We start from the raw sequence: 24,646 nt of genomic DNA, 5'->3' as shown, positions 1-24,646 counted from the left end.
GGGTCCCCGCGTCCAGGAGTCGCTCCGCCCACTCGCTTCGTCTAGCCGTGCGCCCCGCCCACACGCTCGCCCAGTCCCCGTTTACGCTCCTCCCGCGAGGCGCCTAGAAGCGGAAGCGGGATCGGGCTGGGGTGTACTTTGGCTCCACCTGGCCTGACGTGGCGCCCGGAAGTGGGGCTGGAGTGGGGTCGTGATGTTGTCGCAGGTGAGGGGGTTTGGCGCGTCGAAAGGGTGGCGGTCCCTGGGGGCTCGCCCTGGAAAGTGGTGTGGCGCAAGTTGGGCGTCCCGGGGCCGTTGAGTCGGCTTCCTGGCTTTCGGCAAGAGTCGGAGGAGGAACGGGGTGGGCGGGAGAGCCAAGGGCTGTTGTCCGGGGGACGTGGCTGGGCGCCCCGAAGCCTCTGGTGGATCGTGACCCAGGTTGTGCTGAGGGACAAGAGATCCCGGTGTGGGAAAGCGCGTTGTCAACCCGCGCGGAGCGCTGGTCGTTTATGTGCCCGCCCGTTTAGACGCCCTCGCGGGAGGTTGCAGTCTTCTCAGCTGTCTGGGGACAGGCGAGTGTGGGGTGGCAGCCTCACCTCTCTGGGTGCGTTGTGATCCTGTAGTAATGGGAGCCTCCGCTTGGGCCTTGCTTTCAAGTTTACGTTGCCAAACTGATCCTGAATTGATGGCGGTTAATGGATTTAATTACAGTCCACAACTTGACAACCAGAGACTAGTATGAATAATTAAATACTCTCTTCCTATTTAAAAAAATATTGTAAAGTGCACTTTCACTTAGATTATCATTGGTGTTTTTTCCCTTGGTGGAGGATTGCTATGGCCCAGACACTACTGTTACTGAGGTCCCCTGTTAGAAACAGTGGCCACTTTTCCATTTTACTCTTGTGGCCTCTGCTTTCATGGCCTCACCACCTTTCCTGACTCCGACCCTCCTGTGTTTCTGTTATCAGGACCATTCTAAGTACATCACTGGGGCCACTTGGATGGCCTCCATCTCAATATCCTTAATTTAATCACTTCTTCGAAATTTGTTTTGCCAAGTAAACGCACATATTCACAAGATCCAGGGATTAGAACTCGGGTTTCTTGGGTAATGTGAGAAGACACATGATTGGGCCTACCACAGTTAATGCACTGGGTGGCCTGAGAAAGTTCATAGAGGTGTGTAGGGGTCAGATCTGGACATGTAGGGACAGGAGTCTGTTTTTTAGCCAAAGTGCTGTGGGTTTTAAACAGGGGAATGACATGACCTACTCTGAAAAGATCACCTTGGCTGCAGGATGGAGATGGCACTCTTTCAATCAAGAGCAGCATACAGTAGATCTCAATCTTGGATGCACATTATCATCACCTAGAGAGCTCTGACAAATCCTGATGCCCAGACCATCCATCTGAACTTTGGGGTGGGGCCCAGGTATCAGGTTTTTAAAATTTTTATTTATTTTTAATGCACGCTGTGTAATTACAGCCTATAGCCAAGGTTGAGAACCATTAATCTCATAGATCTGAATTCATTTTACCTTTCTAGCTTTAGTTCCTACCTTACTTTTTCCACCGTTCACTTACCCTGTGGGCTCCTTGGTCTTTCCCTATACATTTGTGTGTATTCTTGCTTCTGTACCTTTGAAAGTGTACCTAGTCAAGGGACTAGAAGGAGCAGGAGACTGACTTGTTCTGTTGAGGCCCAGCTGATAAACTGTCCTGCAGGAAGCTTCTCCAGAGCCTATTTCCTGTGCTCCCATTTGCACTTATGTTTCTCCTGGCACTGTTCCCAGTCTGCCACATACTACAGGGGATCGCCTCCTCTGTGTTCTTCATGCTTCAACAAACACTACACTGCCTGGCCTGGCGCTTTGCTAGATATGAGGGCTCCTTCCGTAGCGTCTGGATGGAGGTAGGAGTAGGCTTGCAGGAAGGACGTCCAAATGGCAGTTTGTTCAAGTGCTGTGGGAACAGGGGAAATGGTATGCTTGGGGATTTCAGGGAAACTTTCTCTGCTAATTCAGTATTTGAGTTGAAATTTAAAAGATGATTTGGTGTTTGCCTAAAGGTGAGCTGTGTAGGGGGTGGGGAAGGGAAGAGATTTCTGGGTAGAGAAAACATGAAAGGCAGGAGGAGGGGAGAGCATCAAGTTTTCAGAACATTCAGTAACTATCGCTGTACTGTCCAGTGGGAAGGAGTATCAGAAGGTGAGTAGGGGGATCACATCAGGAGATCTATGCTGTGTGTGAAGGAGTAAGTTTTATCCTGTACATGTAGGGATGCCATAGAAGAATTGGGGCAGAGGATAATGTGGTATTATTTCCATGTTGGGAGGTTTACTCAGTAGATAATGAGAGGCTGGAGTAGAGCTGAGCATATGACTAGAAATGGAAGCAGGGAGGCTGGTGACTGGCTGGCACCAGTAAAGGTATAAACAGCAGATATCTTGTGGTTGAAGCTGAAAGTCAATTGCATTGAGTTGAAATGTGAACCATTCTTAGGAGCCTAAAGTTGTGAAAGGAAGGAACACTGTAGGAAGGAAGGTAAGAAGATAGCCCTGGCTGGTGTGGCTCAGTGGATTGAGTGCCAGCCTGTGAACCAAAGGGTTGTTGCTTCCATTCCCAGTTAGGGCACATGTCTGGGTTGTTGGCCAGGTCCCCAGTAGGGGGTGCTCTAGAGGCAAGCACACATTGATGTTTCCCTCCCTCTCTCCCTCCCCCTCTGTCTAAAAACAAATAAATAAAATCTTTAAAAAAAGAAAAAAAGAAAGTAGAAGATAGAAGGAGAGATTCAAGGTTAGGATTTCTTAAATTTTTTTTCATGCTATAACGCCACAGACCCCAACCTTCAGGGACTGGTTTCAGAGAAGGGGGGTGGACAGGATTTGCTCTGCTTGTGGCCCTGTTCCTAACAGACTGTTACTGGTCCAACGCCTGGTGGTTGGGGACCCCTGCTACAGGGGACCCCTGCTACAAGGGACCCCTGCTACAAGGGACCCCTGAAGAATTTTATATGCTAATTAGACCCAGTAAAAACCTTTAAAGGTATAAAAAAGTGTAAATAAAATTGATGGAACAAGCCCCTAAGACAGCAGGAAAAGAAGTGATTCTGAGCACAAATAGATGATTTTGCTTTTGGAGAAAAAGAGAGATTTGTGAGAATGGGTCAGGGAAATAATGCAAGTCAGATGATTCTTGGAAAGAGCCAAAATTACTGAGTTTATCCCCCATAGCCTCAGTGGTCTCTAACTTTGCAGGAGCATCCTCTGCACACTGGTGGTTTTCTCACAGGGCTCAATAGCTTGGGTAGGGATGGAGACAGCAGATACTTGGATTATCATGTGGGGGTTTTGCCAGATGATTTGGATGGGGGTGAAGGAACTGCGCTTTTTCTAGGTTGTGAATTCCAGTTGGCTTTGACCATGTCTTAATCATGTTCTCCATTCTGACTAGCGTGCTGCCTTGCATGCAGTCAGCATGTGCATACTGAATTCATTTTGCTTCATCGCTATTTCATTTTCTTATTAGGATAGTAATGATGACACTGAAGATGTTGCACTGTTTGATGCAGAAGAGGAAGCAGCTGCTAGACCCAGAAAATCCAAAATCAGGTATGAAGGTAATTTCTAAGAGTGGTGTTTATGTCCAGTGCCATTACGCTTGTAGACTGGTGCCAGCTGATTCGGGGAAGACTGGTTGTGATGTACTTGTGAATGTTGTATATCACTAATGTGATCTTAGATCTGAGGCAAAAATGGCATTTCAGATTTTCTTTGGGAATGAGTGGCATATGGAATTTTACTCAACAGTGAGTTTTCAAATCTGCAAATCCAATTAAGTAAACATTAGTGTGTTCATTCTAGCTACTGTGCACTAAGAATGCATCATTTCTTTAGATGGCTTCTGTAGATACATTATGACATTTTGATTTATTGTGCAAATTTCAAAATTACATCTTTTGTATAAACTGACATGAAAATATCAAGGCAAATATTTCTATTTCAAATTTAGTTCTCTCTAAAGAAATTCACTTAATGAAATCAAGTTCTACCTAAACCTTGAAAACGAGAGATGCCAGTCACAAAAAAACACATATTGTACAATTTCATTTATATGAAATGTCCAGAGTAGGCAAATCTATAGAGACAGAAGGTACATTTATGGTTGCCTAGGGCTAGAGAAGGGATGGGGCTGGGATAAATGGGGAGGGACTGCCAGTGGGTATGGGTTCCCTTTGGGACAATGAAAGAGTTCTGAAGTGGATTATGGTGATGGTTGTACAGTCGGTGAATACATAAAACACTATTGAAACATATACTTTAAATAGGTGAATTGTATGGTATATGCATTATATCTCAGTAGAGCTGTTAAAAAAAACGGCTCTTCCTGATGGTTACTTTGTCTAAGGCCTGAAGTGGTTTCTGAAGACCTAGAAATTTTTTTGTCATGATTTTTGGACATAGGAAAATAGGATTTAATCCTGAGAGTATGATTACCATATTTCTCCAAGCTTGGTTAAGTTTCTTCTTATATATTTTGTGAAAGTTTATATTCAATGAGGTATTAACGTCATGTTTACATAGTATATTGACTGTGACAGCAGAGCTTGGTCAAATAATGGGATTACTAAAAAAGAAAAGTACGCGGTTTTCTTCTTCCTTACAGCATCTCTTTTATTTTGACCAAACTGCATGGTTATGCTATGGCTGAAGATTTTTCATCAACATCTGCAGTACCTAAGTGTAATTGCATTTCTTTTTTTATGTTTTGGTTTTCAGACATCCAGTGGCATCATTTTTCCATTTATTCTTTCGAGTCAGTGCAATTGTTGTCTATCTTCTCTGTGAATTGTTGAGCAGCAGCTTTATTGCTTGTATGGTGACAATTATCTTGTTGTTGTCATGTGACTTTTGGGCAGTCAAGGTAGGTTTGATTATTTTTATTTGAAACCATTTAATATGATGAGATTGAATGGCATATAAACAGTAAAAAAGAAACCCCTGAATCTTAGCATTTTGGATTTGCATTAAATTATTTTCTTGTTAAAGTGCCAAGTATATCAGATCACATATAGGTTATTCTACTCACTTGTGTGCGCCTTATGTCAACCTACATCAGCCTTAAAATTAAACAAATAAATATGACCGCAGCTGCTTTACCTGCATATAGTGTCTAATCCAGTTCTTAGGTTTTGCTTCAGGGTCACCTCCAGCTGTGCCATATATGATTTCCAGAAAGACCCCAGGGTAGTTTGTTCACTAATACTTCAGGAGTACCCATCATTTGTGAAGGCTGTAGGGCAGTATTTCTTAACTGGGGCCAGTTTTGCACTCTGGACACATGTCAATGTCTGAGGACATTTTTGGTTACTACGACTGAGGTGGGGGAAGTGTGCTATTTGAAACATCTAGTGGGTAGAGGCTAGGGATGCTTCTAAACATATTAAGATGCACAGATTGGACAGCTCCCCACAACAAAGAATTATGTAGCCCGCAATGTCAGCAGTACTGAAGTTGAGAAACCCTGTTGTGGAGGATAGAGAGGAGTGTAAGAAGTGGTTTCAAACTCAAAAGTGGTAAGTAGAGGGATGGATGGGTACATGGATGAATGGATAGATGATGTAGTAACTTTCAAAATATTAACTATGGACCCTCTGTGTTCAGTGCAAAACTAGACTTATCTATGTGTTTTGAAATTTTCATAGTAAAATGGTAGGGGAAAAATCAAAGAAAAAAAAAGCAAGAGCTAATTTTTGAATTTCAGAGACATGTATATTGATTCAAAGACCAGTAAGATGTTACAAATGTGTTCACATCCACCAACCCAGCCGTTTCAGATCTTTTGATTCTTACAGATATCAGAAGTGATTGGTTTGCTGGCAGCTGGTTTCCATAGGCCACAAAATGCTGAGAATAAAAATTATAAAAGTCTGTTTTCTCTAGGCTTTCCTTTTCTACAGTCTTCTTTGGATTGTTTTTCTTTGAATTTCTTCTGTTGCTTTATGCTCTAAGGTGTTTACTGTATCCTGGTCACAATTTTGTCTTGAGGAATGTATTTTTTGTTGTTCTTGTTCATGTAATTTCTGTTTAGCCACACAGAACATGGCCTTTGCTCAGTTCTTCCTGGTAATTTCCAAGTTCTTAAAACTAAATACTTCTGGGTTTAGGGTTTTAAAAAATGTGGCCCAAAAGTATATTTTCAGATAAGCTGTTTTTTTTTTTAATGAGGGCTTAAAAAATGTCACCTTTTTATCTGCGGCAAAATTATTTACAGATATCCAAACCAATGCTATGTGAAACACAATTAAAAAGTCAAGGTAGGGAGATCGTTAAATGAACTTGGGAAGGGGGTAGGCAGGGTTCCAAACCTAGTTAGAACACAGATGTGTCACAATTATATAAATCTCAGTACAGTTGTCAAAAGAAGAGAGAGAATCATTAAAAAATAAAATAAATAACCCTGGCTGGCGTAGCTCAGTGGATTGAGCGCGGGCTGTGAACCAAAGTGTCGCAGGTTCGATTCCCAGCCAGGGTACATGCCTGGGTTGCAGGCCATAACCCCCAGCAACCACACATTGATGTTTCTCTCACTCTGTGTTTCTCTCGCTCTCTCTATCTCCTTCCCTTCCCTCTCTAAAAATAAATAAATAAAATCTTTAAAAAAATAAAATAAAAAGATAAAATTATTTTTTAAAATTTTAAATTTAAATGTTAATGGTCATATGTTGCTATTATTTTATTCCTTACTCTGATGGGGTAAAAAATGTTAAACAATGGTTTTAAAATTTTAATGATAGCTATTAGTAAAATTTAAAATAAGTTATGTAATTTATTGGAGAAGATAAGAGTAACGAAAACATACTTTATAAAGCAAGATAATATAAGAAAGCACATGTCGAGGAAGCTTAAATATCACAAGACATAGTACAAAGTGATTGATGGAAGTGGTAGCAAATTAGTTACAACAGTAGATGTGATTTGATTAAATTCTCTTCTTAAAGATAAGAATTTTCGGATTGCGTCAAAAATCAAAGTCCAACCAAAAAATTCTAACTAAAATCATGACATTATAAAAAGTGTAAAAAGGCAAAGATAACATCAGACCAGTTCAAACAAAAAGAAATTTGTCATTAGAATATTGCCATTAGACAAAATAGAAATGAGAGTAAGACAGCGTTCAGTGGAACAAAAAAGGTTATTTTATGAGTCACAGTGAGGCTCATTCACAAAATCACATTATGTCAAACTATGTATAGTTAAAAACTTAGGGACACTAGAAGAAGATGGAGGGAACATTATGATAGGGTTCTATTCTAACAAGCCCCTGTCTCTGATTGATCAAAACAACAAAAAACAAATAATGTCTAAAGGACCTGAGTGAAGTAAAAAGGTCCATTTAATAGCAATATTTGAAACTTTTTATGTCCAAGGATAATTTAATGGCAAGAGTTCAGTTCCTGTACAACATTTGTACAAATTAATTGTCACGATAAAGAAAACTGAAATATATTGTTTAAAGCAGGTACATTTTCTAGCCCAGTGCAACAAAATTAGAAATTAATAAAAAGTGATAGTGAAAACTGGAATTTTAAAAAGAGCCAACCTGCTAAATATCTTGGCTTTAAAAGAAAATAAAAAGTATAAATAATAGATTATACCTAAAGATATTTTAAAAGTATAAATAATAGATTATTTATACCTAATGACAATGATCATCTACACATAGACTTTGGGAATGTGTATGAAGCTGAATTCAGAGGAAAAAAAATAGATGAAAAGTTTTTATTATTAGAGGTCCAGAATTTTTTTAAATTAAACTGTTTTCAATCCTCACCTGAGGATGTATTTATTGATTTTAGAGAGGGAGGGGGAACGAGAGAGACATTGATTGGTTGTCTCCCATATAAGCCCTGATGGGGGATTGAACCCACAACCTAGATATGTGCCCTGACCAGAGACTGAACCTGAAACTTTTTGGTGTATGGGAGAACGCTCTAGCCAACTAAGCCAAGCAGCCAGGGCAGGTGCAGAAGTTTTAAAAACAAAAGCAATCAGCTTGAGAGAAATTAGGAAAATTAATATTGATAAAAGTAGAAAGTAAAGAATTAGAAAATGGTAAAATGGAGGAAGAAACATTCTAAGAACTGTTACTTGAAATGCCAATAAAATAGACCTCTGGCTGGTCTTGGTGTTTGCCAGCTCTTCTCTTTTACTTATCCTGTAAATGTTAGCACTTCTACCAAATGAATTATAGTCTTTAAGGCTCCTCCTTTTCTCCTCTATTCTTTTCCTAAGTACTGTCATCTATGCTTCTGATTTCAGATGCGTATCACTAAGCCAGGTTGACTCCCAGATCTGTGTCTCCAGCCCAGGTTTGTCTTTGCTATTCCAGACCTATCCATCTGTCTTTTAAAAAAATATATTTTATTGATTATGCTATTACAGTTGTCCCATTTTCCCCCTTCACTCCCCTCCATCCTGTACACCCTCTCCCACCCACATCCCCCCCCCTTTAGTTCATGTCCATGTGTCATAAGTTCTTTAGCTTCTGCATTTCCCATACTATTCTTGCTCTCCTCCTGTCTATTTTCTGCCTATCTATGCTACTTATTCTCTGTACCTTTTCCTCCTCTCTCCTCCTCCCACTCCCCTGTTGCTAACCCTCCGTGTGATCTCCATTTCTGTGGTTCTGTTCCTGTCCTAGTTGTTTGCTTAGTTTCTTTTGGTTTTGTTTTAGGTGTGGTTGTTAATAATTGTGAGTTTGCTGTCATTTTACTATACATGTTTTTTTTAATCTTCTTTTCTTAGATAAGCCCCTTTAACATTTCATAAAATAAGGGCTTGGTGATGATGAACTCCTTTAACTTGACCTTATCCAAGAAGCACTTTATCTGCCCTTCCATTCTAAATGAAAGCTTTGCTGGATAGAGCAATCTTGGATGTATGTAGGTCCTTGCCTTTCATGACTTGGAATCCTTCTTTGCAGCCCCTTCTTGCCTGTAAGGTCTCTTTTGAGAAATCAGCCTGACAATCTGATGGGAACTCCTTTGTAGGGTACTGCCTCCTTATCTCTTGCTGCTTCTAGGACTCTCTCCTTCATTTTTACCTTGGCTAATGTAATTATGATGTGCCTTGGTGTGTTCCTTCTTGGGTCCAACTTCTTTGGGACTCTCTGAGCTTTCTGGACTTCCTGGCAGTCTATTTCCTTTGCCAGAATGGGGAAGTTCTCCTTTATTATTTGTTCAAATAAGTTTTCAATTTCTAACTCTTCCTCTTCTCCTTCTGGTACCCCTATAATTCAGATGTTGGAACATTTAAAGATGTCCTGGAGGTTCCTAAGCTTCTCCTCATTTTTTTGAATTCTTATTTCTCCATTCTTTCCTCTTTGGTTGTTTCTTTCTTCCTTCTGGTCCACTCTATTGTTTTGAGTCCCAGTTTCCTTCCCATCACTATTGGTTCCCTGTGCATTTTCCTTCATTTCTCTTATCAGAGTCTGCATTTGTTCATCTAATTTGCGACCAAAATCAACCAATTCTGTGAGCATCCTGATCACCAGTGTTTTGAACTGTGCATTTGATAGGTTGGCTATTTCTCGGTCACTTAAAGTGATGGGTTCTGGGGCTTTGATTTGTTCTTCTGTTTGAGCCATCTCTCTTTTTATTTTTTTTGGTCTGGTCTCACCTGTTACAGTAAGGGACGGAGCCTTAGGTGTTCACCAGGGCAGGGTACCCCAGTCACTGGGTTGTGATGTTGTATGTGGGGGTGGGGTCAAGAGGGAACAAGGGTGGTTGCTCTGTTCTCCGTGGGACCTCAGTCCCCTCTGCTGCTTCCCCCAAGCAAACTGGGCCCCTCTGGTGCCAATTCCCCTGTGGTTGGGCTTGTGCATGCCGTGGGACCCTCCAAGGACCTCCCCTGTGAGGCTGGGTGTCTCTCTCCCACAAGTGTCCTCAATCAGTGTCCCGAGGCTCTATTTCCCAGCGCTGTGATTCTGGGTTGTGAGCACTGCTTTGCTTTACAATCGCCTCCTCACTGGGTCTGCTGGCTGCTGGTTGCCACCCCTGGGCTGGGGTCTGCCAGCTGCTGCCTGCACACTCAGGGTCCACCTGCTGTGGTCTTGCGTGCCCTAGATGCCTTATGCGCCTGGTCCCACTGCTCTCTGCTCTCCACGCTGCAACCTGCGCCTGGCTGCTCATCTCCACCCCTCTTACTGGTCTGGATGCTCGGGTCTAATTCAACTTCTTGGTTGTCTGACTTCCATTCAGATCAATTTTCTGTCATTTCTGGATGTTATTCTGTTTCTAAATTGTTGTTGTCCCTATCTTGGTTGTGCGTGGAGGTACGGTGCGTCCACCTATGCCTCCATCTTGTCCGGAAGTCCCTGTCTTCTTGACAATTTTATTTGACTTTCTTGGAGGCACCTCAAATTCAACATGTGTGAAATACTGCTTTTTGTCTTCCAGCCCCCAAGATGCAGCTCTTCCACCAGGGTTCCCTTTCATAGGGCCTTGGATCAACTTTTATTTTTTCTTTTTACGTGAGCAAGCCAAAAATGTATGAGTTGCCTTCTTCATATCCCAATCACCAAGTCTCATGAACCCATAGATTTTACTTTCTTCCTAAGGGCTTCCATGCCTGCTTATCCACCTGGTGGATTGTTCTCATTCACACATTACCTCAACACAGTGATTCCTGATCTGTTTCTGTGCCATGGATTTCTTTGGTAGTCTTATGAAGCTATGAATAGTGTTTTTAAATACAGAAAAGAAAACACATTAAGATTAAATATCACTATGGAAGTCAAAGGAAGTCACTTATATTGAAGTATAATGAAAACATTAAAATGACACATTTTCTGATTTAATGGTATGTACTTTATTTATGTACTAAATAGTAAGACCTAGTATTAGGCCTAATTACTCTGAAAGCAATGATGAACTTAATATTTTGTGATATCTGCAACAAGTATAGTTTAATGTGAAAAGTATCTGTGGTTTTATTGTGATAATACCTCAGGTACTGTTAATTCTACCATGGTTAATTGTCTACATTCATAATTGAAAGATAAACTATATTTTAGCCAGAAGTTAGTGAAAATAAAGATACAGTTTTTCTCCATCCAAGTTCACAGAACCCCTGAACTCTATTAGTGGATGCCACTGATTAAAAATTTCTTGCATTATTGATTCCTACTTATCCTTTACATTTCATTCCCAGTGTTGATTCCTCAGATACAGTGACTAGGTCATTTTTCCCTGTTAGACTTGTGAAGCCCACCCTTCTCTCTCACAGTAGTTAGCATGTTCAGTAATGGAACATACACACATTGGTTGACTGTCTCTCTTCCCCACAGCACTTAAATCTCCAAAAGGATAGGAAACGTACCTGCTATCACCATATTATTACACACTCAGTAAATATTTGTTGAGTAAATAAACATTAGGAATGCTATCAGAGTAATTTGTTATGTTACTAGGGAAGAGAACTTGGTACCTTTGAGGTACTGAGTGAAGGCCAGTACCTGTAACCGTTGTCTTTCTCAGTTGAAAGCTCTCCCTTGATTCTTATAAGAGCACTAATCCCATCCATGAGGGCTCCACCCTCATGACCCCATCTAATCCTCATCACCCCCTAACACCACATGTTGGGGGGTTCTGTATGTTTCAACATACAGAATTGGGGGGAGCATAAACATTCAGCCCATAACAACCATTTTTAGAGATATACAGTTACAAAATACATGTAGCTACAGTCAGGATATATAGGAAAAATAGGTCAGAGTGGCTAATGAGCAAGGGGCTTAGGAACACGTTAGGGAATGGGAGAAAGGACAGGAGTTCAGGAGGGGAAGGGGAGGGTAATGTTGGTGAAGGTGTTTATGCTGTTACCCCCACCCTGCTGGTCCTCCCATTGCCATTTTGTTTCATCTTTTACCCAGGCCTGGTATGTCATGGTATAAAACAGTATTACGGAGGTAAAACAGGCGCTATTTTGTTTATGAAAGGTGACACTGAGGTATGACCTTATGGTAGATCTTTAAATAATGTTTTTAAAGCATATGTATATTAATCTTTACCAGAATGTCACAGGTCGACTAATGGTTGGCCTGCGTTGGTGGAATCATATTGATGAAGATGGAAAAAGTCACTGGGTGTTTGAGTCCAGGAAGGTATGCTCCTCTCTCCTCCTGCTTTGAGTGCCATTCAATAAATTAGTTGTAGATTACATTAGAATATTTATGGGTGAAGTATTTAAGATTGAAAGTACTATCCCAAACATTTGACATGTCCACACTAAACCAGATGGCCCTCTAAATCTATTTATATTTTTCTGACCAGTTCAGACCAGAAACAGTGTGTGTATAGGAAGAATCCTTCGAGGGTGAACTTAACACCGTGTGCTGAGCTTCCTGTTTGGGGCTGCTCTCTGATAAAGGGTCTTTTTCTGATGCCTTCAGCTTTATGTTGCCTGGCCTGGAATAACTGCTTCTCATAGCTTGCTGTGTCCTTGCTCCCATGGTCCTTTTCCATTGTGGGCAGGAAACAGAAATGGAAGGACTGCAGCTGGACAGAAAATCTGAAGTGATCGGAGCAGTCTGTTCTTTAAGTTGGACCTTCAGGGGCTCTAGGGGGGCTCTGGTCTGTTTTGGGTTGGCCTGCTTATCGATACTGAGCTTTGTTTCCCTGTGGAAATCAGTGTGGGTGTCAGAGGACAAAATTCTTAGAGACAATAACAGGGAAATTGCTTGCCTCCTGCTTGGAAGCACCCTGACAGGCATTTCTCACAAAGCAGCAGTATGCTCAGTGAACCCGTGGTCCTTTGTATTGTAAAATCTGCCTAATAAACAACTCACCACTCTTCTAAATGTTGGGTTTTGATAAGATACTCTGGTCATTGTCCAGAATGGCTTAATTCCATTTTCTTCTGGACCGTAACTTGACCTTTTAGGAGGACTATAGCCTTGATTTCCTTGAATTTCCCCTGAGAAAGTATCATTTAAAGCTTCCCTATGAATGAAGAATATAAACACAAGGATAGAATAGAAGCATATCAGACCACCTTAAACTCTGCTCTGCCCTGAGACGACAAATTCTTGATTTGAAACAAAGTATATTAAAACCAGTTCCTAAAATTATAGTAGTGGTAGATCTACTAACTGTTTTTTTGGGGGGGTGGAGGGGGAGTTTCTGACTTAGGACTTGGGATGTCTGTGTTAATTTATTTGAATTTGAGGGTAAGATGTTTTTCATTAAAAGTGTAAAACTTCATACTGATATCACAAAACATTGGTTATTAAATTCATGTTCTTTTACAGGCATCCTCTCAAGAGAATAAAACTGTTTCAGAGGCTGAGTCGAGAATCTTCTGGTTAGGGCTTGTTGCCTGCCCTGTGCTGTGGGTGATATTCGCCTTTAGTGCTCTCTTCTCCTTCAGAGTGAAGTGGTTGGTGAGTATCAGGGCAGAGCTATAGGGAGTAATCCATTAAGGTGCCCGAGGGCTAATCTCAGTAAGCAACCGTCTAGGCCAACTTTCGGGACCTATGTTGAATAGGCAGCTTGATCATGTATTTCCCAAGTTTGATTTCCCAGTCTGCTTTTTAAGTATTGTTGAGCGGAGCTGTGTTAAAGACCTCGCTTCACCAGTTTTCCAGGTGCTCAGCATAATTTTAATTGAACCCACCTTGTAGAGAGATGACTGTATTTATCACATTATCTTGTTGGACGAGATGTTCAGTAAACTCCGAACAAACATTTTTAGCTTAATTTGGAACTAACAGAGTGGTCTTTTTGAAAATATTGCTTGGTAACCTGTTCTGGCTGTCTATTACTTATATAGTAAATCTTGTCAAAACTTAGTGGCTTAAAACATCAACAGTCATTTTATGGTCTCTCACAGTTTCTCTGATTCTTGAGCCTGGATGGCCATCTTCTCCCTGGATCCTCACATGGTCTTCCCTCTGTGCATGTGTCTGTGTCCTCTTTTCCTCTACTTATACGGACATCAGGCGTATGGATTAGGGCCCACTCTGGTGGCCTCATCTTATTTTAATTACCTCTTTCAAGACCCATCTTTAAATGTAATCACATTTGGGAATCCTGGGGGTAGTACTTTAACGTATGCACTTTAGGGGACACGATTCAGCCCATAACAACAGCCTAGCCTCAGAAGTCGGCACAGCACCACTTTGCCACCTATTCATGTTCAAGGGGTTGGGAATTGGGCTTTGCACCTTGATTGGTGGGAGGTGGAGGTAGGTGTTAAAGAGCTTCTAGAAGAGCATGTGGACCAGGAGATATTGTTGCTACCATCTTTGGAAAATGTAATCTGTTACTTGCCCCAGACCGTGAGTCTTATTCTTTTAGTAAAGTTTGTCTCACTTAATTGTTGATAGCAGATATATTTTGGCCTTACTGATGTTTTTTTCTTCTTTTCTTATCTCTGTTTTGCTGTATAGGTTCTCTTTTTCTTTGTATGTACATATACATAAATCTTTTTTTGCAATTTGGAAGGCTTATTGTCTACTTTCAGTTTTTCTAATATTGATCTTAATTACATGTTTGTATCATACAGTCTTTCATGAATTAGAAAGTGCCTCATATCTGATTTCTGGCTGTGGTATGGGGATGGTCAGGTTAACACTCATGGTTTCTCCCACCTTTCCTCCCTGCTTCCACCTCTGTATTTTTGTTGATCATACAGTTGGCCCTTGAACAACATGGGAGTTAGGGGTGCTCACCCCCTGTGCAGTCGAAAATCTGCGTAAAACTTTTTACTCCTCAAAGTTTGACTGTGTAGTTTTATTTTAGTTATTTTAAGCAATACACTTAAACCTGCTTATTGACTTAACAGACTGTTTAGAAAGGAAGTGAAATACTCTTAGGCTCTCTCTTTTGTTTCTTCCCTTTCTATTGTCTGAGTTTTTTTTGTTCGCTTTATTTTTGCTGTCAAGGTTTGTAACAATTACCTTTTGAACTATATTTTGGACTGTTTGTTCAGTCTTTGCCGATAGTATTTTAAAATACATTGATGGAATCTTTTTATTGGAGCTTTTCCTTTTACCTCCTGAATGGTTAGCTACATTTCATTGCTGGGTGATTTTTTTCAAAAAACTTCTAAGTGTTATTTTCCTTTGGCTCTGTCATGTTTAAGAAAATGAGCCTGTTGACTTTATTCTTGAATGACAACATGGCTCGGTGAATATTCTTGGGTCACAGCTTCTTTTGTCATTTAGAAGACATTATTTCATTATTTTCTTCTATCAATTTTTGCAGAGGAATCTGAGGCCAGGCTTACTTAACCTCCATGTAAGTGAGTGAATCATTTTTCTCCCTGGACAAAGAATTTTTTTATTATTCTTAAAGTTTTAAAATATCATAACCAGAATGCCTTTGTGTTTCTTTCTAGATTGATTTTTCTGGAAACTGTGTGCTCCTCTAACATGCAGGTGCAGACTTTGCTTTGAATCAGGAAAATTGTCTTCTGTTAAGTCTTTACATTTATTTATGTTCTATTTTTTGGTTTCTCTGATTCTGAGGTACTGGTTATCTCTGTTGGATCATTTTTGTCTGTTCTCATCTACCATCTGTAATTGCTTTGAGCTCTCAAGTTTTCTTCTCTTTATTCACTTAGCAAATATTTTTATGAGTCTTCTATATGCCAGACCTGTTCTTGGCACTGGGGATATTGTCAGCAGATGGATAAACAAGGAAACTGCTCTGGCAGACCTTATGTTCTCCGGGAGTGTAATGTGGACACCCAGTAAGTAAGGGAGGAGAGGCTCTTTGATAATGATACAAGGTAAGAGTGGAGTGTGCAAGGGAGAGAGTAACGGGCTACTTTGGGTTGGCGAAGGCTTCTTTCTGTATGTCCTTAGCTCTGCCAGCTTCATTATCTTCTCCTCCTGTTATGTTATCTTACCTTCATTCTCTCTGAGTTCTTACTTTCAGATTCTTGCATAGGTCGAAGTATTCCCAGGAATGCTTTTTATTTTGATGGACTGTATTTCTTTCAGAATAGATTCTTAACCTATCTCTTGCACACTATGATCTTTATTTTCACTTATTTGCTATAGTATTTCAGAGACGCCTTTCCCTTTGTCCCTCTCCATTTTGCTCCGGCTTGTAGGCAGCTCTGCCCGGACCTTCTCTTTATGCTGGTTTAGTGTGGGTGATTTCCCCTGACTGCCGTCCCCTGTATCGGAGGTATCTGGGCTCCGCTGTGAGCTAGGCTTCAGGGGTCTGAGGCACGAGCATGAGGAAGAGAACAGAGCCAGGCCTGTGGCTGCCTGGGCTGGCTTGCTTGGGTTTTGCCTCTTTTTATGAAGTGGAGTTCTTGTTTCCTGGTTGGGCATGTGTTCTGTTCTGGGTCTCTTCTGCTTTAGACCCTTTATGAGGCCCCGGAGCCTTAGCATCCATCTGGGAGAGACAGCCCAGTCTTTCTTTTATTTTTTCCTCCTTTATTTTTACTGTTGACTCTCTTGCCGATGTCCCCGTTTTCCTCCCCTTTGCCCTCCCTCTCCCACCCCAGCTCCCCTTTCCCTCTGGCCATCACCACACTGTCGTCTCTCTCCATGGGTCATCATATATGTTTTTTTCTCTAATCCCTTCACCTTCTTTCATACAGTTCACCCCCACCCATCCCCTCTGACAGTTGTCAGTCTGTTCCATGTGTCTATACCTCTGTTTCTGTTTTGTTTGTCATTTAATTTTGTTCATCAGATTCTACATATAAGTGAGATCATATGGTACTTGTCTTTCTCTGACTGGCTTATTTCACTTCACATAACACTCTCCCAGTCCATCCATGCTGTGGCAAACAGTAAGGATTTCTTTTTTATGGCTGTGTAGTATTCCATTGTATAAATGCACCTTTTTTATCCACTCATCTACTGATGGGCACTTGGGCTGTTTCCAGATTTTGGTTATTGTAAATAATGCTGCTATGAACAAAGTGCATATATTCTTTCGAATTGGTGTCTCTTCAATACATGGTGTTAGAAAAATTGGACAAATATATGCAGAAATATGAAACTAGACCACCAACTTATATGTTGCGCATGGGTCACCGGCCAGCAGTGACCACGGAACGCTGTGGATGGCTCGACGATAAACACGCGAGAAAAAACAACACATGCACAGAGACAGACTAGTTTCTGTGGGGAAGTAGGGACGAAATGGCCACCCCCCCTAGTGGGGAGTGCGCCGATTTACCATCCATACCTGCTTTTATTGGGCTCATTTTGCATAATAATTCAGGTAAAGTACAGTACTCATTAGGGGGAAGTAAGGAACCATAGAAAACAAAGAACTCTGCCGGTCTATTGAGTTGGGGGTCAAAGAGCTGTAAGACTGAGGAACAAAATAACTTCCTCCTAAGACCCTTCTCATTCAACTGAGAGCATTCTAAACAAAGGAGGTTTCACAGTAATTTATATGTTCTTTCTTAGGCCTGATCACCCTGGGGAATCCGCACTTCTCAGTACCAAGCTGCACCACCCTGTCATTGTTTCAGGCTTAGGTGGAGCAAGGGAACTAAGGCAACTGGGAGACAAGGAGGTTTTTTTCCCCAGATGCTGAGAACTCAGGCTATGTCAAAGCCGAGGAGCGAGGGTCCATCACCCCCTTTTTGCTGCAGCCCCCCAAGTCCTTCTTTTGGGGGTGCCTCCCAAAGTGATCGTGCCTGTCTTAGGTCGTTCCCCCGTGGGGAATCTTACCCGTCTTTGGCTAACCGACCAAGCTTTTTGGGGGTTCAGTTATGAATAAAGCAGCAGAAGCAGCATTCCTGCCAGGAAGATAAGCTTTTGTCTCCTTGCTGGCTTATGGTTCCAAGGGCGTTCCCTTAGCCTTAGCCTAGGTGGGGGTTTCAGCTTCTGATACCAGTCAGGGCGGTTCCCAACACTTATACCACACATAAAAATAAACTCAAAATGGATAAGAGACCTAAGTGTAAGTCGCCAAGCTATAAAGATCCTACAAGAAAACATAGGTAGTTAAAATCTCAGATGTTTGTGGGAGCATTATTTTTGCCGATATGTCTCCCAGGACAATGGAAACAAAGGGAAAAATGAACAGATGGGACTACATCAGACTAAAAAGCTCAGTCTTTCTTTAGCAGTGTTCTACTTCCCTAAACCCGAGCTGGCGAAGGCAATGAAAAAAGGAGTCTGGGCTCACGTTAAAACCTCGGGGTTGGAAGGTGGCCTCACCCAGGCTCTTCACGAGTCTCTCCCACTTTTTGTTCCCTTAAGGTCTTCCACTTGATGACTGGTGGTCCTTCTGTGCTTCCTCTCCTCCTTGTCCTCCTCTCCCCTACCCCCCAAACAAGGGGGCATCAAATGTCAAGTTGCTGGGACCTTCCTGCCTCAGTTGGGTTGGAAGGGGCTGCTGCTTTCATATCTGTTTCTGCATTTTCTTCTTAGGGTTATCTGTTTCCTCTGGCCTTTTGCCTCTGAGTTTTTAGGCGTGCTGATTATTAGTAAAACTTTTTCTTCAAGCTTCTTTGGACAGTTAGGAGCTATATAGAGCAACACCAAGCTGGCCCTTTCTCTGACAGCCAGCCCTTTTTTATATTTATTGGTACCAGCTTTTGTGCCCTTAAAAAAAGTTTGTTTGCTATTTATATCTTAGTGGGAGGGAGATCTTGTTATCTGGCTTTACTACGCCATTGTAAACCAGAATTCTGCTTGTTTTAACTTAAAAATACATTTTCAGGTCCATTGCCATTGGATAACATTGATGCCTTGGTGCTACTCATACTCAGTCTGTGCACTCAGGGGCCCTGGCATGTTGGTGACACTTACCAGGAGTGTCCCAATTTGAGAACTATGGGAAGTGGAAGGAAATCTGTTTCAATAAAAACATAGTTTTAAGTTTATTTAGGTAACTAGCAACCTTATATAATTCTAATGTGTTTATTTCTGTGAAACATACATTTAAAACAGAAAGTACAACTCTACATACTTCCTTTACTAAAGATTTGAACCTATTCCTTAATTGAAACATTTAAGTCCTCTCATCTCCTTAAAATCACCTGTACAGCCCGTTAAGGACAGTAAGTCTGGATTGGAAAAAGAAGTTCTTTTCAGCTATCTCACTTTTTAAAGGTGTAAATGTTCCCTAGGTAATCCTTTCACTAGCAGACAAATTGGTAACTTGGTTTTTTTCAAGAACATGTTGGCAAATTATGGCCTGCAGGCCAGATTCAGCCCCACTCAGGTTTTTGAAAACTTTCCTTTGGAACAGCATGTTGTCTCTGGCTGCTTTGGGGCTTGAATGGCAGAGCTGAGTGATTGCAACAGAGATTTTATGACCCACAAAATGTTAGTGGCCTGGCCCTTTACAGTAGTGGCGTCAAACTCATTTTCAGTGGGGCCACATCAGCCCAGTGGGGCCATATCAGCCCAACGGGCCAGATGTAATCTTAGGACTGTATAAATGTAACTACTCCTTAACTGTTAAGGAAATGAAATTGCATTGGGCCCTTTGAAGGCAACTGCCAGGCTGATGTGGCCCCCCGGGGAAAATGAATTTGACAGCCCTGCTTTACATGAAAACTTTGCCAGCTCATTCTAGAATATTTAATCATGCGCTCTCCTTACTTTGCCCTAATGAACTTTATTTTCTTAATGTTTAAGAGTAGTATTTTTTCATTCTCAGTCCTGAATGATCTTAGTGGGGTCATTTGTAGGATCCCTGAGGTACCCACCAAGAAACAGCAAGGCTGCCAAAGTGTACTTCCTCCTAGTGCTCCAGCCCCTTCACCCCATCTGCCCCCCTCTCTCAGAAGACAGACACACCTGCTGATGGCGACCCAGAGGCACAGATTTGCTCTCCTGGGAGCCAGCTGAGACACACAGAGTAGAGCAGAGATTCACCTCTGCATGCGCTTAGCTTACTGAATTTGATCTATTTCTTGACCATTCTTATGTAAGTAGTTCTTTAAGGAGTAATTAACATTTGAGCCTCTTCTCAGTCTCATTTACTTTTTTTATATCTTTATACACGGGCCCTTGGAAAATGGAGACAGAATGGCACCCCCACTGCATTCCCGGGGTTGGCCTGGTGCCTTCATACAGCGTATGTGTTTAATAAGTATCTGCTGGGTGGCTGATGTAGTGCCTTGTGCAGAGCATATGTTGGGTCAATCTGCTCTGGCAAGTGAAGCAGTCTTCTTGGAGCAATACCCCCATTGTAGAACTTCCTTTTCTTTTTCCTGTGATACTCTGCCTTGTCTCATGGCATAGAGAAAGGTTAATCAAATTTAGGCCAGTAACCATCCATTGATTATTTTTCTCTTCCCCAGGCAGTGGTTACCATGGGTGTGGTTTTACAAGGTGCCAACCTATATGGCTACATCAGGTGCAAAGTGGGCAGCAGGAAGAATCTGACCAGCATGGCCACATCGTATCTGGGAAAGCAGTTCTTAAGACAAGTAAGTGTTTTCTGGATGGGAGGTGTGAGTTTGATGTGGTCGTGACTAATGCAGTGATTTCTAACTTGTGTAGAGTTTCATTTTTATGAAATGCTTAAAGTTTTTTAAGGTACCTATTTAAGTATGAGATCATGATGATAAAGATGCTTTGATTACTTTTGGGAGGCTTTAGGACATTCTAGAAATGTATTGTCAGTGTCCTGAAAATATTTTAAAACCAGAGAGATAAACTGTCATTGATAACAACTTATTTTTTTTAAAGTATCTTAAGTTCAGTAGCTTTTCATTAATTATAGTGGCTCCAGAAGTTTTGAAGACTGCTGTTGCATGGTTTTAGGGTTTGTATAGTAAGAACGAGTAGAAGCAACATAAGATTAAAGATTGTTTTAAAGAATTTAGATTTTTTTTTTTAGAACATACAGGTCTTATTATAGTTCCTTAATACGACTATTTAAATCAGGGTTTTCAGTGGGATAAGCAGTATTTGTTAAATCTCTTGGGAAAAATGATGGCATCTTGGTTTGCATGTGGTAGGTTAGGCAAGCAGTGTCGTGCTGGACAGTGGTGCTCAGACCTGAGCGTGTATCAGGATCACCTAGAGGCTAAAACACAGATCATTGGGTCACACCTCCCAGCTTCCTTATTCAGTGAATCTGGGAGGGGGGTCTCATAATTTGCATGTCCCCAGTGGGTACTGATGCAGCTGGTCCAAGGACTGTGTTTAGAGAACTAAAGCCCTGAGAGATGAAGTTCCTACTCAAGTATATACAGCTAATAAGTGGTATAAAACTAGGGCTTAATTTGGCTCTCCTCTCTTGAAAGCCATTGTTCTTTTCACTCTACTGTACAGTTTCTCTTGTATAAAGAAGTAGGGAAAACGAATATTCTTGTAGGGACATGATTCTCCTCCCGAGGGTTTTTGCGCAGTCCCAGTATATCTTTGCTGTGGCCCACCTTGTGCTAGTTGTCAAGTGTGTGCTTCAGTGGGGTTTTTCCCTTGGGATTTCCAGTGTTTCTGAAGTGGGGTGGCCGTTGCATACAGGTGAGCCTGACACAACATGTATAGGATTAGTAGGCTTACATGGCACCTGGTGATGCTTTGCTAAAATGAGACTGGCTTGCTGTACATTTGGATGGATCTATTGATTTGCTTCTCTAACATATTTGTAATTTTTAACCTAATTGGGCCATTGAATGTAAGTTAATATAATAGCTAGCTCTGCATACAAATACAGAATATTTTCCTAGTGCTTTGAAGTCTGGTATGTTAAGTAAAATAGCTTTGTTTTTTATTAAGGAGTTCTTACTCTTTTGCAGAACACTGGAGATGATCAGACCTCCTGAGGAGAGAGAGAAAGCCTATGTGTTCTGTTACATTGGGAGAACTGAAGAGATTCTTGACTCGGAACATTTTAGAACTCAGTACATGTTGCAGAGAGGAGTGTTGGGTTTGTTTGTTCATTTTAAAATTTACTTAAAAAAAACCAAAACGTGGTTTTCATATTAGGTTTTTATTTGTAGCATTTGGGGCTTGAAAATATGCTGCTAGAAGCATTATCAGAGGTGGGTTCACGGTGTGCCTGTGCGCACACAGTCATGTAATGTCCATGTATTGCACTTAGTGAAAGTGTTTATGTTCATGTACATATGTAATGAAGACCTTTGCATTTTGATCCGTAGAACATAGAAGGATGTTCTTAATCTCATTTCAAAAGTCTTACGTGTTTATATATTATTTCTGTAGATTATCTTCAGAAGTAAGTTTTGTTTCCATGGTAAGGGTGAGCGCTTTGACTTATGTATAAGTTAGAAATAATTATTAATTTTACAGCTTAATATATACTCATGATGAAATTTCTTATCCTAAGCATTCATAGGCAGATTAAAACCAAATTTGAGTCAGTGGTGTGAAGTAGTTTGTAAAATTTTATTTATTTTTATTTGTAACAAGTCATGTATTTTTGTCCCAATTGATATAAATGAATCTTCACAGTTTGTGTGTAAGGGATGCCTAGAGATTGTTCTAGGCTGTTCTGTTCATTTTTGAGGAAGGGTAGTCAGACTTTACTTGGAACTTCCTGGAAGAGCTTCAGTGGTATTTGGCCTAATGAAATCTGTCTTTTACCACCAAAAGAGTATTATTCTTATGTCATAGTAAGAATAATCATTTAAATATGTGGCATAATAAATGTCTAAAAGACATTTTATTTTATGAATCTTTTTCTTGCTGTAGTAGGGATATTATAAATCATGCATTTGTATTAATATTTCTTAAAAAGCAATATATGTAACAGTCTAGAAGCTTATAGAATCTGTAAATTCTCTTGTAGGTATACTTAAACTTTGCTGGAGTCTTAATCAACAGATTATTTTGTTAGTGTATTTATACATTGTTAAAAATTTGTAAAAGCTGTTTTGTTTAATTGGAGTGCTAGCTTTGAAGGTGCATAACTTTATATTTGTATAAAACTCTACTGTTTACAAAGCACTTTGACACGTGTAGTCTCATCTGATCCTCGTGACAGATCTGTTTTGTGAGACCTTTGTACAGGTGATGAAATGGAGCTTCAGGTTAGTGAGTGACTTGCCCAAGGAAACATGGGTTACAGGAAGATTCATTAGGGTACATTACTGTTTTTAGAGGAAATACTTGTCTCTAATGTCTTTTTATTCTTTCTTAAGATGTGTGAAAGAAATATTGATTGATTGCCTCTCTCATGCCCCCAACCAGGGATCTGGCCCAAAACCTGGGTGTGTGCCCTGATTAGGAATCGAACCAGCAACCTTTTGCTTTGCTGTATGATGCCCAGCCAACTAAGCCACACTGGTTAGGGCTCCTTGGTATTTATTTCAATTTATTTCAAACTTATGTCCACACAAAAACCTTCACATGGATGTTTACGGCAGCTTTCCTCATAGTTGCCCCAAACTGGAAGCAACCAAGATGTCCTACAGTAGGTGAATGAAGAAACTTTAGTCCCTCCAGACAGTGAGATGTTATTCAGCACTAAAAAGAAATGAGCCATCAAGCCATGAAAAGATATGGAGGAACCTTAAATGTATATATTAGTAAGTGAAAGAAGCCAATCTAAAAAGGCTGCATATTGTATGATTTCAGCTGTATGATATTCAGAAAAAGGCAAAACTATGGAGACAGTAAAATTATCATTGGTTGCTAAGAATTGGGGTGGAGAGGGGAATGGAGCATAGAGGATTTTTAGGGCAGTAAGATATTCTGTGTGATATTATAATACTGGGATGATGTCATTATATGTTTGTCCAAATTCACAGAATGTACAGCACCAAGTGTGAACCCTAAGGTACAGCATGGACTTAGTGTGATTATGATGTGTCACTGTAGGTTCACTGATTGTAACTAGTGTTGGGGACGTTGACAACAGGGAAGGCTGTGGATGTATAGAGTGTATGGGAAATTTTGTATCACCCTCTCAATTTTGTTGTGAATCTAAAGTAGTCTAAAAAGTAGTCTTAAAAAATACCAGAAGAGATTTCAGATCAATAGTCTAATCTTTCACCTCAGGAAACTACAAAAAGAAGAGAAAGTAAACCCAAAGGAAAGAAAAGGAAGGAACTGACTAGGAAAAAAGACTAAAATGACTAAAATCAATGAAAGAGGAGACATTGCCACTGAGGAAAAACAATCCTTACTGAATACTTTTGTGAAGTAAATGGTTGTCCCAATAGATCATAAAGCATTTTATACCTATTTTGTGGTGTTAACATTGTCATATAAGCATTCAAACATTGTGCTTTTTCCAAAAAGTTTTTTATGTGGCTCATTTCATCCTCATAGCCTTCTTAGAAAGCAGGAGGTGTTGCATGGAGGAAGATGTGGTCGTGAAGAACTTGTGTTTGAGTCATGCCAACCCTGGTTGTGGATCCAGTTCTGCATCCTGGTTTTGACTTTGAACAAGCTACTCATCCCACCGTTACAGACGAGGCAGTAAGCTGAGAGTCATAAGTAACATTACCTACCCTTTAGTGTGGGGGGTGGAGGGAGAGGTCCCTAAGGATTAAATGAGATAGATAAGCCACGTAAATACTCAGTTTAGTCTCAAACACATGGCAAGCACTTGGTAATGGTAACTCATTCAGAAAGTAGAACAGAATTGCTTAGCTAATTAAAGGTAGGGCCATCAGAAGTCTTCTCTTTAATTTAGACTCACTTCCAATCTATGGCATGGAGAATTCAAAGAGAACAAAGCAGTCAGTTACAGG

General features: G+C 40.8%; 1 protein-coding gene across 1 annotated transcript; it reads left to right on the top strand.

Annotated features, from left to right (window-relative positions):
* The first annotated feature begins 59 nt into the window (after positions 1 to 59).
* On the top strand, positions 60 to 24,190 carry LOC123809361 (Golgi apparatus membrane protein TVP23 homolog B). The gene is made up of 7 exons (XM_045824493.1): positions 60 to 205; positions 3,510 to 3,592; positions 4,760 to 4,904; positions 12,057 to 12,146; positions 13,293 to 13,424; positions 20,279 to 20,407; positions 21,725 to 24,190. The coding sequence occupies exons 1-7, from the start codon at positions 194 to 196 to the stop codon at positions 21,749 to 21,751; spliced, it is 618 nt and encodes a 205-aa protein (XP_045680449.1). The 5' UTR covers positions 60 to 193; the 3' UTR covers positions 21,752 to 24,190.
* The last annotated feature ends 456 nt before the right edge of the window (positions 24,191 to 24,646 follow it).

Source organism: Phyllostomus hastatus, unplaced genomic scaffold (genome assembly GCF_019186645.2).
Source record: "Phyllostomus hastatus isolate PE091 unplaced genomic scaffold, TTU_PhHast_1.1 phas_scaffold_55, whole genome shotgun sequence".
NCBI lineage: Eukaryota > Metazoa > Chordata > Mammalia > Chiroptera > Phyllostomidae > Phyllostomus > Phyllostomus hastatus.
This window is presented reverse-complemented; position numbering and strand designations above follow the sequence as displayed.

Coding starts and splice junctions, on each gene's coding strand:
- LOC123809361 (XM_045824493.1), top strand. Junction 12,147..13,292: donor GGGTGTTTGAGTCCAGGAAG/GTATGCTCCTCT, acceptor GTTCTTTTACAG/GCATCCTCTCAAGAGAATAA. Junction 20,408..21,724: donor GAAAGCAGTTCTTAAGACAA/GTAAGTGTTTTC, acceptor ACTCTTTTGCAG/AACACTGGAGATGATCAGAC.